Source organism: Mus caroli, chromosome 15 (genome assembly GCF_900094665.2).
Source record: "Mus caroli chromosome 15, CAROLI_EIJ_v1.1, whole genome shotgun sequence".
Lineage (NCBI taxonomy): Eukaryota > Metazoa > Chordata > Mammalia > Rodentia > Muridae > Mus > Mus caroli.
In genome coordinates this window covers 73,830,431-73,843,743 of record NC_034584.1, presented here as the reverse complement: position 1 = coordinate 73,843,743, position 13,313 = coordinate 73,830,431, and the positions used below count along the sequence as shown (strand labels likewise).

The window sequence follows — 13,313 nt, the reverse complement described above, 5'->3', positions numbered from 1 at the left end:
CCCCACAAGGCCTGGCAAAGCTGCAGTGAATGCATTTCTGCTGTATCATATTTAACTGTTTGCAAACGTCTGCAGGAGGATGCACAGCGCCTAGAGACTCCTGGGCCTATCGCATCTCTCTTTCGAGGACCTGGCCATTCTGGCATGAGGAGTTACGAGGAGGGTAGGAGGTGGCAGGGATCCTGGGCCTGAAGGATGAAGGGGGACAATGTAGGATTGCACTGCACCTCACTCGGCTTGGCAGCAGCCAAGCATCCATCGGTCTCCCGCCAGGACTGCGGGGGAGAGGACAGGCCCCTTTAAGAGCCTTCGCGCGTCCCCGCCCCGCGAGCGCTCATTTTCCCTAGCAACCGCCCCGGGGGAGGGGGAGGCCCTGGCAACGGCGCTCAGGCCCGGAGCATCACGTGACGGCCCGCAGCTGGAACGCGAGCGCGCGCCCCGCCGAACGCCCGCCCGCCGGGGGCCTGAGCGCTGGGGCGCGTGCGCGAGCGGTGCAGCACCGGCCGCGGGAGCAGGGAGTATTATGGGCTGTGGGTGCCGCTGAGCAAGATGGAGCTGTCTGCAGTAGGCGAGCGGGTCTTCGCGGCCGAATCCATCATTAAACGCCGGATCCGCAAGGTGAGCCCTCGGCCCGGACGGCCCTGTGTTCCCCGCGGTGGTGTCGGAGCCCGCGGGGCCCTCGGGGTGCAGTGGTCCGGCTAGCCGGGTTCCCTCAGCCACCCCCGCGCCTCCGCCTCCTCGCGTCCCTACATCCTCCCCACCCCCACTCCCTATTTTTTTTTTTTTTTCTTTCTGTTTTTCAGGGACGCATCGAGTACCTGGTGAAATGGAAAGGGTGGGCTATCAAGTGAGTGTCGTGGGTCGTTGGCATGGGGACTGGGGAGGCGGCAAGAAGACACCTGGGCCTTGGATAGGGGGTGCGTGCTTGAGCCCTCGCGGTGTGCCCCTGCCCCTTGGGTTTTCATTTTGCTCTTCTGTACGCGTGACTCGGCAGGTACAGCACTTGGGAGCCAGAGGAGAACATTCTGGATTCGAGGCTCATCGCAGCCTTCGAGCAGAAGTGAGTTGGAGAAGCTGGCAGGCGCAGTGGGGCGCCGCGCAGGGAAGCGGGAAAGGCGGGCAGGGTCGGGGAGTGGGGCCCAGGAAGGGACCCTTTTTCATCTTTGGCGTTTCTTGACTACAGGGAAAGGGAACGTGAGCTGTATGGGCCCAAGAAGAGGGGACCTAAACCCAAAACTTTCCTCCTAAAGGTAACCTGGCCCAGCCCCAGCAGCCCCCGCTCGGGCCCCCAGCCAGGGCGCAGCACAGGGCCGGCCTGCAAGGGAGGGACAGATCCGCCGCTGCCTAGGCGGGCAGGCTTTTCCAGAGGGGCCCCAGCTGGGCAGGGGGTGGTTGTGAGTCCCTGACAAGTCCCTGGCAGCAGGCCGCAGCCAGCCAGCCAGAGGGGCCTGGGAGTGGGGTAATCAGGGATGAAACCAGGAACTGGGGGTGGGGGATCGACTGTGCTCCTGGAAGCCGGTGAGTAAAGCAGGTGGGGCATATTCAGGGGAGGAGGTGACTGGGAAGTTCTTTTCCATAGTGAGACCCGTCAACTCCTCCAGCCTTGAACACACTGGCCTGTTTTGTGATTTAGAGTCTTGGAGCTGTTGAGTATAGATAGGCTTACCTCCTGGCAAAACACTGGCCTCCCATGCCCTATAGCTGCCCACCTCCTTTGGGGTGTATTCTGTGCCTTCTCCCATAGCACTTGGGGGCCCGACTTGAATTTGACCTTAAATTACTTCAACCTGAATTTGATCATCCACACTGGACTACCAGCTTTCGGGTCCTGAGCCTGTCTACCCCTAATCCTGATATTTCTGGAGATTCCAATGAAAATGGGGTGGGGCATGGTGAACATAGCCTGTTTGGCAAGAGAGCGAAGAACTTCATGGGAAGCCATCTTGGAGCGTTAGGGGTGTTTTTGGTTTTGTTTTGTTTTGTTTTTGATGAGGAAGAACAGAGCCTGGGAAGAGGAGAGCAAGATGATCCCTGTTGGCCACTTAATGCAAGGCGGCCGGTGTCCACCTCCATAGTTTCCCTAAAGAACTAACGATGCCCCAGGTCTTCTCACCAAATTTGGCACCAGCACAACACGGGAAGGGCTCCTTGGAGAAGAGACTGCAAGATGCAGAACCTCTTAATCTCCAATTTGTCCAAAGAGCTCCAAGCTCCGTGGGGGAAGGGTGGACCAGACCCCGCTGTCGTGGCCCCTCCTGTCCTGGCCCCCTCCGCCAGCCAAAGGACTGGATGTAAAGAATTAGCCTTGGACCAAATGCAAATGTAGAAAAAAAAAATCCTTGGTTTCTGGAATCCTATAGTCACGTACCCCTACTCCCTGCCTCTACCCACGGTGAATCTTCGGGGATTAATTTAGCAACCTTAACCCTGATGCTTGATGGTGGGGAGGGGGTGGGCAGAGCAGCTGGAAGACTGGTGGGCTATGTTGACAGCTTGTTGGCGCCCCTGGAGCACCCTCTAGTGGTCAAGGCGGTAATGATCTTGAGTATGGATTCTCAAAATGCCCTTTTCTTAAAAGTTGTCATTTCTGATTTGTTTTTGGACCCAGCAGTGCTGAGTCCTCTGCACGAATCAACTCCTTTAATCGTCTCAACATCCCAGTGGAGTTGATAGTACTAGTCCCCTTTTACAGGCGGAAGTTGAACACACATCTGTAGGAAACAAGGCTCAGAGATGCTAGCGCAGGGGGGGTGGAGCTGCCTGCTGTAGAGCCTTAATCCAGAATTTAGGAAGCAGCTGGTGTAGAGGGATGCTTGTGAAGGGATGCGGAGGGAGGTAGCTTAGGCTGGACCTGTTGCTTTGTGAGTAAGAGGCAGTTGAGCAGAATACACAGGTTTTTCTGCAAGGAGGAGTGCTGAACATCCTGGTGCCTTCTTGAGATGGCTGCCATGAACCCATTCCACACCCTGGAAAAGAAAACAGGTTAATAACGTACCCGCCACCACAGAGAGCTAGCAGCAGTGTCTCGATGCTGTCTGCAGTACTCCCCAAACCCTGGAGCCACTCCTGTCCTGTTAGTGCAGTGAATGTGGCCTGCAGTGATTTCGAAATTCACTAAGCAGACCCAAGTCCTGTCAAAAACCTCTCAACCCAAGGAGAATAACATCTTTTTGTTTGTTTGTTTAATATGTGAGTGCCTCTGTGTGTGTGTGTGTATGTGTATACCATGTTCGTGCCTGGTGCCCATGGAGGCCAGAAATGGATCCTCAGAATTGGGAATTACAGGTATTTGTGAGATGCCATGTGGGTGCTGGGAACTGAACCTGGGTTCTCTGGAAGAGCAGCCATTACTCTTATCCACTGAGCCTCTGTTCAGCCCGAGAACCGTATCTTATGCAGTATTGTTTAGACACTGTAAAATAAGAGATTTTTCTTTTTTAAGATTTATTTATTATTATAAGTACACTGCAGCTGTCTTCAGACACACCAGAAGGAGGTGTCAGATCTCATTACGGATGGTTGTGATCCACCATGTAGTTGCTGGGATTTGAACTCAGGACCTTTGGAAGAGCAGTCAGTGTTCTTACCCGCTGAGCCATCTCACCAGCCCCGGGATGTTTCTTATAGGCCATTTGAAAGCATGTTTTAGGGAAAGCTGGTTTCTCAGAAGCCTGGTACCTACCAAGTACTGGCTGCCTCCAAATGTGTGGTCAGCAGGTGCTCTAATGTTGCTCACGGGAGGACTGAGATGGCACAGAAAGGGCAATGAGGTTTGGACTGTTATCTTGGGTCCATTGTTTGCACACATCCTGACACTCCAAGGACCACTTGTCACCCCCCCCCCAACCTCTGCAGGAGCTAGCTAGTCAGTGGGGGCGGGAGAGATGGCTCAGCAGCTAAGAGTGCTACTCAGTCAGAGTACCAGACTCCCAAACACCTGCAACTCCAGCTCCAGATCTGATGACCAGGGAGTAGAGGCAGGATGTGGTGTGAGAGGATGGCAGGTTCTTGTTTTTGAAGAGATCCCTTAAGCTCCCCCATCAATGTACCTGGGAGGGGTGTAAGGGGCCCCTTGTGGAACTCAACTGGACAGAGCCTTGGGAGCTAGCTGTGCCTGGCTCAGTGCTGCCACCTAGTGTCAGTCAGTGAATGTGGATGCTCCAGCCTGGATACAGAGCCCTGTAGTCTTCAGATGTGTTTGTTATCCCTTGAGGGTTTTGGGCTACCTGGTAAGAAGACATCTGTTCACTATAAGCCAGGATCCCCCTGACTGGTCGTGATCTGGGTTTGTCAGGAGGTGTACAGGTTTTCTCTTTGTACTCATTAAGCATCCAGTGTGCGGGGACTGTGGATGGATGGTGCCCCTAACTTCTAACTAGACTAGGGCGTCACATCCTAACCCCATGCTTTGCCCCATGGTAGCTGCAGTTGCTATTAGAGTTAGGATTCTTGTCTTCCCCTATTTGGTCCTCAGCCACAGCTGTCCACTCTTATCTTTGCATCCTCTGAGCACTGGGGTGTGGCCTGCATGGGTCTCTGTCCTCATGTCCCACCCTGGCCTCAGAAACTGCTGGGATTCTCTCCATATCCGGGCAGTGTCCAGTCTGTTTTCCTCTCTGCGTTACATAAAGTCACCACCTCCTTTCTGGTAGCCCGTGTCTCTAGAAAGTAGCACCTTATGGAAGGCATCCTTCAGAGCTGTGCAGCTGGCCCTCATCCTTAGAGAAGGAAAGGCTGGCTATGGAGAAGTCAGTGTCTGCTCTCTGTTCTAAGTCATCTGGCAAGGGGTGAGCTGGTGTGGGGCTCTCGTGAAGTCGTTAGCAGCTGAGCTGCTGTTGGGTCCTGGGGGGTTTCAGAGATCACACTTACCTCCACTCCATTGTCTTGTGCCCACCCACCCAAGGCCTAGGCTAGATTCTCACACTGGCTTCTGAGTATAGAGGCCTTTGGACCGTGGGTGTGAATGCACTCTTGCCTAGGGTCAGGGCAGAGAGTGGCTGGAGCAAGGGCCTTTCTTGAAATCGTGGTCATCTGAGGTCAGGAGGAATCTACTCTGGCACCAAGAAAATTAGCCCTTGGAAGAGTCCCAGGCTTGCCTGGGATCCGTAACAGGGAAAAGGGTTCCTCACAAGGTCCCTGTCATTCTTGCTGAAGCAGCAAGAATGGCGGGGGTGGGGGAGAGGTGGGGAAGGGTGGGGTGATGTGCACACACGATGACTTAGGGGTAGTAAAAAGACCTTAAGAATTACCTAGCCCTTGTAGACAAGTTACACACCACCGCCTCTCTGGACTGCTTTCCTGTTTGGTTCGGTTTGGTTTTTTAGAAGAGTATTATGTAACCCATACTATCCTCAAACATACAGTAGCTGAAGATAACCTTGAACCTACGGTCGGTGCACCTGCCTCCATTTACAGGTGTGCCCCACCATGTCAGGTTTATTTGGTGCTGGGACGGAACCTAGGGCCCCGTGCATTCCAGGCAAGCCCGAGCTGCACGCCCCAGTGCACTTTTCCTTTAATGTCTAAAGGGTCATAAGTCACTGATTGTTCTGAGTACTCTTTCTGAACGTGTACTGATGAAGCTCAGGGCTATCTGGCACAGGGGTGTCTAGGGACCGCGGGAAGTCTTGAGGTCCCACCCACGCCCCTTTGCCCGCAGGCCCGGGCCCAGGCCGAGGCCCTCCGCATCAGTGATGTGCATTTCTCTGTCAAGCCGAGCGCCAGCGCCTCCTCGCCCAAGCTGCACTCCAGCGCTGCGGTGCACCGGCTCAAGAAAGACATCCGCCGCTGCCACCGTATGTCCCGCCGTCCCCTGCCACGACCAGACCCACAAGGGGGTAGCCCTGGCCTGCGCCCACCCATCTCGCCCTTTTCTGAGACCGTGCGCATCATCAACCGTAAGGTGAAGCCCCGGGAACCCAAGCGGAACCGCATCATCCTGAACCTGAAGGTGATTGACAAGGGTCCGGGAGGTGGCAGCACTGCGCAGGGCACTGGGGCACTGGCCCGCCCGAAAGTCCCCTCGCGGAACCGGGTCATTGGGAAGAGCAAGAAGTTCAGCGAGAGCATGCTCCGCACCCAGATCCGCCACATGAAGTTTGGCACATTTGCGCTCTACAAGCCCCCTCCTGCCCCTCTGGCGCCCTCTACTGCGGGCAAAGCCGATGTGGCCTCCTCTGGGCCTGGGCTGCTCCTGGCCACCCCAGCTGCTGCCCCCTTTGACGCACACAGCTCCAGCTCTTCCGGCTGCCCCTCACCCACACTGCAGTCCTCTGACCCAGACGATGCACCACCCAAGCTACTCCCTGAGACCCTGAGCCGATCTGCGCCCAACTGGCGAGAGTCAGAGGTGCTCGATCTGTCCATCCCTCCTGAGGCGGCTGCCACCGGCCAGCGGGTGCCTCCTGATGTCACTGCTGCTGCGGGCCAGGCGCTACACACAGCTTTGGAGCCCACAGGTGCTGGCTCCTCTGAGCCTGAGGCTGGGGACTGGCGCCCCGAGATGTCGCCATGCTCCAATGTAGTCGTCACAGATGTCACCAGTAACCTCCTGACCGTGACCATCAAGGAATTCTGCAGCCCGGAGGATTTCGAGAAGGTGGCCGCTGGGGTGGCAGGTGCTACAGGGGGTGGGGGTGGCACTGGGCCAAGTAAGTGAGGGGCTTCCTCAAGGAGGGGGGCTTTGGGGGGCCTCCTTCCTGGAGTCATACTTGTGCTCCCACCCCGTCCCTGCCCTCAGACCCGTATGCCTGTGCTTAGCTTGCCTCAAATGGCTCAGTGTTGACCCAGGGATGGGGCTGGTAGCCCTGGACTTGGTTAGGGCCTTGGTAGGGCTCAGGAAGGAAGATCTGCTCCCTGGTGTACCTGGCACTGTCCCTGACTGTGCAGGTGGGGCCCACTAGATGGTTTCTGGGGGATCCCCAGAATGTGGGGTTCACCTATCCTATCTATATCCCCCAACCCTGCCTCTCCTAGCTTGCTTCTTGCTCTGTGTGCAGTGTCTGGTCTCGGTGCTATCTCGCCATCTGCAGGGCCCCCAGGAGATCCCACCTAGGGTGGGCACAGTCTCTCATCACCCTGGCACTGAGTGAAGGATGAGGCCAAAATGGGTCCCTCCCTCGACACCATTGAGGGTGGCAGCAGCTAGACCAGAGGTCTGCTTCCCTGCTTGCCTACGTGTGGACCAGGCCTATGCAGATCTCTTGCCCCACACACTGTCTCTATCCCAAACCCCCTTTTTGAAGGTGGAGGGGCTGGCAGACATGGCACCCTGCCACAGCCTCTGGGCATCTGAAAACCCCTTCAGTTTTCTACCAAAGGTGCTGCAAGAACCTGCTGTGGGAACTTCTGGCTGTGCATGTGTGTTTGCCCCTTGGCTCCTTCTTGTGTAGATCCGTGTGTGTGTTGGGTGCAGGGCCTTAGTTTTCCCTGCAACACCCTTTACAGTTCCTCAGAACAGGGTCGCTGAAGGCGTGGCCTCCCTTGCCTTAGCCAGGCCTGGCACAGTCCAGTCTGTGCGGTTTGTCGTGGAAGCCACAGGCCACTCTGATCCCAGGTTGCTAGGGGACGTGGAGCCCCCTCAGGCCCTTCTTGGGATGGTCATCTTGAAGGTCAGACCTTCACTGCTGACGTGGTACTGTGGGGACTGGTGGAGGAAGAGCCCAGCTGCAGCCTCCTCTTGCAGATGTTTGTGGAGGAAAGAGGAGGCCTAGAGACCTCCCCAGGGACTTCAGTTTCCCCCACCCCTCCGGTTTGCTTTTAACTGCTAAGGTTTCCTAACAGCCTAGCCTGTTGGAAGACTTCGGGTGCCTTGGGCAGCGTCTGTTGCCCTCTGCTGCTAGGGAACTGAGGCATCCATGCCAATGGCAGAGACCAAAGCCCCAGATTCAGGCCAGGCACCGGGAGACTAGCAGGGAGGGAGGGAGGTGCCGGTCCCCAGGCGGCACTGGCCTGCCCTTGGCCACTGCCTGGGATTCACCTGGGCGTTGACCAGAGTGTTCCTGTATGTGGCCTGAGCTGGCTTCTGGTGTACACAGCCCTTGGCAGCTTGCTCAGAAGCATGGGAAGAGGCAGAAGCATGGGACCTAAGGACAAGCATTCTGGTCTTAGAGGAAGATACTCTTCCTTGCCACCAGCCTGCCTGCCAGGGTCTGCAGCACAGCCCCAGCCCTCCTTGCCCCAGGGTATAAAACAGGGGCCCTCACAGGGCTTGAGGGGGTCACAGTCTGGCCCCACCTGGTCCCGTGTTAGCTCTCATACCGTCCAAGTGCCAATTGGCTTCTCCCCCAAATAAGGGCTGGTATTTCGCCTCTGTCCCCAGAAGGCGATTTCCCCCTCCCCCTCCCCCAGGTGACCCACCACCTGGGTGCCAGTTACAGGTGTTTGCAGAGACCATAGAAATGTGTTTTCCTGAGAGTCTGTGTCATTTGTGACCTTTTTTTGTAAAGAAGTTGTGTTTTCAGAGGTGATTTTATGACAGGAAAGTGAAAGAGTTAGTTTTGCAAAAAAAAAAAGAAAAAAAAAGAAAAAAATTTTTAAAAAGGAAAAAAAAAAGAAAAGAAAAAATAGAAAAAAAAAAAAAGACCATTGTAGGACTCCTAAGAGCATAAGGTGGGGAGGGAGAGAGCTATTTAAGAACGTATTAATGCAGCGATTGCACAGGTGAGTGGCAATGTTGGGGTGAGGGCGGAGGCCTGAGCTAGCTGGTGGATTCCCTGGGATAGAAGGCGCCACAGAGGTGGCCACAGCTGTCCTCCTTCTTTGACAACAGCAGGCAGGGTGAGTCTGTTGTGACATAGGAACATGCTTCCAGTTGCTTGAAAGGAAGGACAACCAGTCCTAAGGTGACTAGCGGGAATTGCAGGGGACAAGTGGATGGCAGTAGTGGGACCCGGTGGGACCCAACTTACTGTTGTTGCCTTTCCCTCAGGAAGGCACCTATCCCATCACGGGCTACGCTTCAGCTCTCTGGGTCACGTGGTTCCCAGTAGCTCCCCAGACACCCTAACGCCCCTGGCACCTTTGAGCATCCCTGGTTGGGAAAGGGATGCAGGCTTTAGAAAGCGGCTGACAGGGCAAAATCGCTGCATACTCTGCACAAGCCTCAAGGTGCATGGGCACAGGGAAGATGCGAGCCTGCCAATGAGCAGCCCTCTTCTCTCTCCTGAATGGTCTGGAGCAGGAGGCCCAGAGGCTGCACAGACTCCTTACACAGCCCTGCAACATCAGCCTACTGAAGGCCCCTCTCCCACCCCTGCTGCTTTTCATTTGCCTAATTACCAAGCCGAAGTTGCAGTCCAGTTTGCTTTATTTTTGTAAGTGAAATGACCCCCACGCCCCCTGCAGGTCGTGCCCTGTAAGCGCACCCTTCCCTCCTACTTGTCAGGAACTAGGAGTGGGTGAGTCCTGGGTCTTGGGTTTTGAGATGGAGGGTTGGGACCCATCCCTGCTGTGGTTCTTGCCCTGATCTAAGTCAGTCCCTCTGTGAAAGGCTGGACAGGGCAGCAAGGCCTCAGCATGAAGCACTGCAGGTGCCCAGCCTGAGGGGGCAAAATGAGCCTCCCTCCCCAGCTTCAGAGGGAGCTGGTGGAATGGAGTGTGTTGCCTCGTTTCAAAGGAGGCTGAGATACTTCACTGGAGTATGGAGGCTTCAGAGCCCAGGCTGGCCTGGCCTTTAAAGGGAAATGTGGGACTCCGACTGGCCATGGCAGAAACAAGGTCAGTCAAGGATGGACTGGCCTCTGGGGACCTGAGAGGCACCCCACCTTTTCTCCTTACTTTTCTGGTTTGTTCGGGTTTTCGGGGTTTTTGTTTGTTTGTTTTATTCTTCTTGTTTTTTGCACTTAATGGATGGTGGAACCCAGCCTGGTCGGTTCTACCCTTGGGTTCCGGTGCACTAGACCAAGGTGGCCTGCCTGGGGCTTCTGTGGTTCAAGGAATCACTTTTTAAAAGATAGGAGAAAACTTAAGGGTTTTAGTTTTGCTCTGTCTGCTTCTCTTCTTGGTTCAGGAAGCCCAGAGAGTGTGGTTCCTCTCTGAGAGACACTTGAGAAGCAAAAATAGGCACCTGGTCAGGTGGGGGCTCAGGACCCCACTTCCCAGCCTACAGTTCCCACTGTCCTTAAAGGAGTCGGGGCTCCGTTCCAGCCATGTGCAGTGCACCGGCTGTGTAATGGACCAGAGGGTCTGAAGGGGCCGAGTGGTGGGGTCAGACGTTGGGCATACCTGGGCTGAGGGGGGAAGCAGGCATCTTTTTGTTGGTTTTAACTTAAAAACACAAAGGCCTAAAGAAATATGTATCTTATAATTTTTTTAATTTTTAAGAAGCTCGTTTGATGAACTGCACGAATGGATTCTATATATATATATATATAATATACGTACATAGCTCTATATTTGGGGACGGGCACTGTCTCTTTTCTCTCACATTTTAAAGATGAAGTGTCTTTGCCTTTGTCTGTGGTTCAACCATCCAGCCCCCAGCTGGCTAAACTTTGCCTCCAGTGGTTAATGGCAGGAACGTAATAAAGCTGGCCAGTGGACGAAGGGGCGGGCCCCCAGTCTGCCCCACCCCTCGGGGAGGACTTCCAGTGGGGAAGATAGCTTATTTTGGACGTGGGTTCGGTAGATCTGGGCCAGGGGAGGGCGGGCTCGTGCTGATCACTCTGTCTTGTACGTTTTGTTCTGCTGCTCTTCAATATTGTATCGATGCCAGGAAAGGGGGTGAAACCTCCTTCACCCCCAAATAAATTGTCACATTCCGAAGCTATATCGCAGCCCCCTGGATGGGGTGTGTGCCTCGTTTCTTCTGGTTCCCGTGGCGGCTTTTTTTTTTTTTTTTTGAAGTGGTATCTAACCCACGCTGGTGTTACTCTCTGGAGTTATAGGTGTGAACCACTAGCCTGTGAGGACTTCAGACCTCAGGACACAGCAGATAAAGGCACCTGCTGTGAAACTTAGCAACCTGAGGTCAAGTCCCAGAGCCCACATAAAAGGGAAAGAAGAATGAGCAGCCCTGCACAGTTGTCCTCTCTCCACACCCATGACACGGCACGCTCACACGTACTTCATGCACAGGCATGGAGACACAGGGCTGGAGAGGTGGCCTAGAGTTGAGAGCACTTACTGCTCTTGAAGAAGACCCAAGTTCCAGTCACAGCACCCACGTAGGGTGGCCGTCAGTCGCCTGTAATTCCAGCTTTGCACGCATCAGACGCCTCTGGCCTCCAAGGACACCTGCATTCGCTTGCACACATCCACGAACGGATATACACACACATGTTCCTCTTTAAAAGGTAACTCTTAGAACTGAATCCACAAGGGTAGAGAGTTATCCATGAGGATGGGTGGTGTCAGCACTGGCCCTCCCAGCCCCCACCCACAGGGAACTGCAGGCCTGCAGCCTGCTTGGCCAGGAACACTGAGGCCTGCTACCCTTGGAAGTGCGGCTCTTGGCTGGTAGGCACCTGGAAGGCCAGGGGCCAGCACCCACAGAGCAACGGGCCACATAGATCTGAAGGGGTCCATGGCTGCTTTCCCCACTGGTTCTCATAGTCTGGCACCATATGGTCACACCTCTGAGTGACATGAGCCATCCCTGAGCACCTGAGCAGGAAGCAGCCTTCAGCGGTGTTCTGGCTGAGCTCTGGTGCCATGCAGCACATTCTGTGAACATCTGTTGGTCAGGTGTGGGCAGTGTCACAACCCCCCTCCCTTCCCACCCCAGTAGCCTGTCTCCACGCCCAGTGTCTCACATGCTCCTCACTTTGCGGCCCTATGTTCCCTAGGCAGAGCCATAGCCGTGGTGGACACGTCTGTATTCTCGCCTGCCTCCCAACAGGGGCTCTGCAAACTGCAGTGGAGCTCGGAACCTACAAGGCATCCTCTTCCCCCACCTCTTGTCACCCTACCCCAATACATGTCCCTCAAGACCACTCCTATTGTCCAAGTACCTGGCCATTGCACCCATCCTCTGGGCTCTGTCCTGACTGCACCTGGCATTGATTGTCCTGTGACCTCTTCTGACCCCTCCTTCAAGGATGGTTGCTGGCAGCTTGAGCACCTCCTTGGCACACCGCAGGCCCACCTTATCAAACTGTAACAGGACAGCGATGTTCTCCAACAGCTGAGAAGCAGATCTTAGCTGACTGTTTTAGCGCTGCCAGCAGCCTTGGCTTGTGGCCAGCAAGACCAAAAGGAGTGTGTATAGAGGTGTGTGTGTGTGTGTTTGGGGGGAGGGAGGGTTCTGCCCAAGACTGGCCATGAAGATGAGGGCTGCAGAAACCAGGGTGAACAGAGGAAAAACACCTCACAGAAGCACTGAAGGGGTGAGGCAGAGGTGTGCAGCCATGAAGACAGTACTGGGCCTTGGTGGCATTTGGTTTTTGTCGATGACCCCTAACCACCATCTCATCATCTTGAGAACCAACCTCATTGTTCCATTTCCTGGAAGCTCCCAGCAGGGGAGTTTTGTTTCTTGAACCGGACTCATGCAGCCCAGGCTAGTCTCAGCCTCACTAGGTAGCAGAGGCTAGCCTTGAACTCCTGATCCTAGTGCTTTTTACCTCTCAAGCGCTGGAATTACATACATGCCCCCACCAAACCTGGCAGTGGAACTCTGTAGATCAGGCTGGCCTCTAAGTCAGAGAACCATTTGCCTTTGCTTCCTGAGTGCTGGATTAAAGGCGTGTGCCACCGAGACTTTGTAACTCTTAGGAATTGCCTTAACTGGAATTGCTTACTAGAATCACCCAGGCCTGTGAGTTGTATGCAGGGGCAGGTGACAGGGCCAGTTAGTTGATTTGCCTCTCAGTTAGTTGTTTGCACCGTCCCAAGCTGTGAAGCAGAGGCCAGAGGCCATAGCCTTTTGCAGGCAGGACAATAGTTAAAAAGCTATTGCCCCTATCACACACCTCTGCTAAGCAGCTATGACTTTACTGTTGGGGGATTAATGAGTGACTCCCCCATCTCTTGGGGAGATGAAGGTTTGGTAGGGCCCAACACCATGAGCTAAGAGCAAGCCTGGTCTCCCATCTTGTATGTAGCAGGTGGGCAGTGCTGACTCTCCCCCAAGGTCAGGGCCATCCCTGTCCCAGGGTAAGGCCAGTGACTAGATGAAACTCAGACTTGGGGCAGGGTGAGGAAAGGGACTGAGCTGGGGTGAGAATGGTTGTTTGTTTGCAAGCCTGATTTGTTGATTTTGAAAAGCTGTTGAACTGTGTGAAGCGGATGGCCAGAGAAGCTCTATTAGAATGCCACGCCCCTCCTCCCAGACCAGATGAGGATCCTTCATCCTGATGCTAGCTTCAGTGAGG

At 54.8% G+C, this 13,313-nt stretch overlaps 1 protein-coding gene across 2 annotated transcripts; it reads left to right on the top strand.

Moving 5' to 3' along the window:
* The first annotated feature begins 432 nt into the window (after positions 1–432).
* Positions 433–10,768, top strand: Cbx6 (chromobox 6). Of its 2 annotated transcripts, none has more exons than XM_021183197.2 (5): positions 433–618; positions 804–847; positions 995–1,060; positions 1,184–1,250; positions 5,660–10,768. In XM_021183197.2, exons 1-5 carry the CDS (start codon positions 550–552, stop codon positions 6,656–6,658), a joined length of 1,245 nt encoding a protein of 414 aa, XP_021038856.1. In that variant the 5' UTR covers positions 433–549; the 3' UTR covers positions 6,659–10,768. The 2 variants fall into 2 exon arrangements, with proteins under 2 accessions (XP_021038856.1, XP_021038857.1); XM_021183198.2 differs by having other exon boundaries at positions 439–618; positions 5,714–10,768.
* The last annotated feature ends 2,545 nt before the right edge of the window (positions 10,769–13,313 follow it).

Bases quoted from the DNA above. Each gene is read 5' to 3' on its own strand.
- Cbx6 (XM_021183197.2), top strand. From the start codon at position 550: ATGGAGCTGTCTGCAGTAGGCGAGCGGGTCTTCGCGGCCGAATCCATC. The intron at 1,061-1,183 runs GTGAGTTGGAGA...TCTTGACTACAG, and splicing joins ATCGCAGCCTTCGAGCAGAA to GGAAAGGGAACGTGAGCTGT. The intron at 1,251-5,659 runs GTAACCTGGCCC...CTTTGCCCGCAG, and splicing joins CCAAAACTTTCCTCCTAAAG to GCCCGGGCCCAGGCCGAGGC.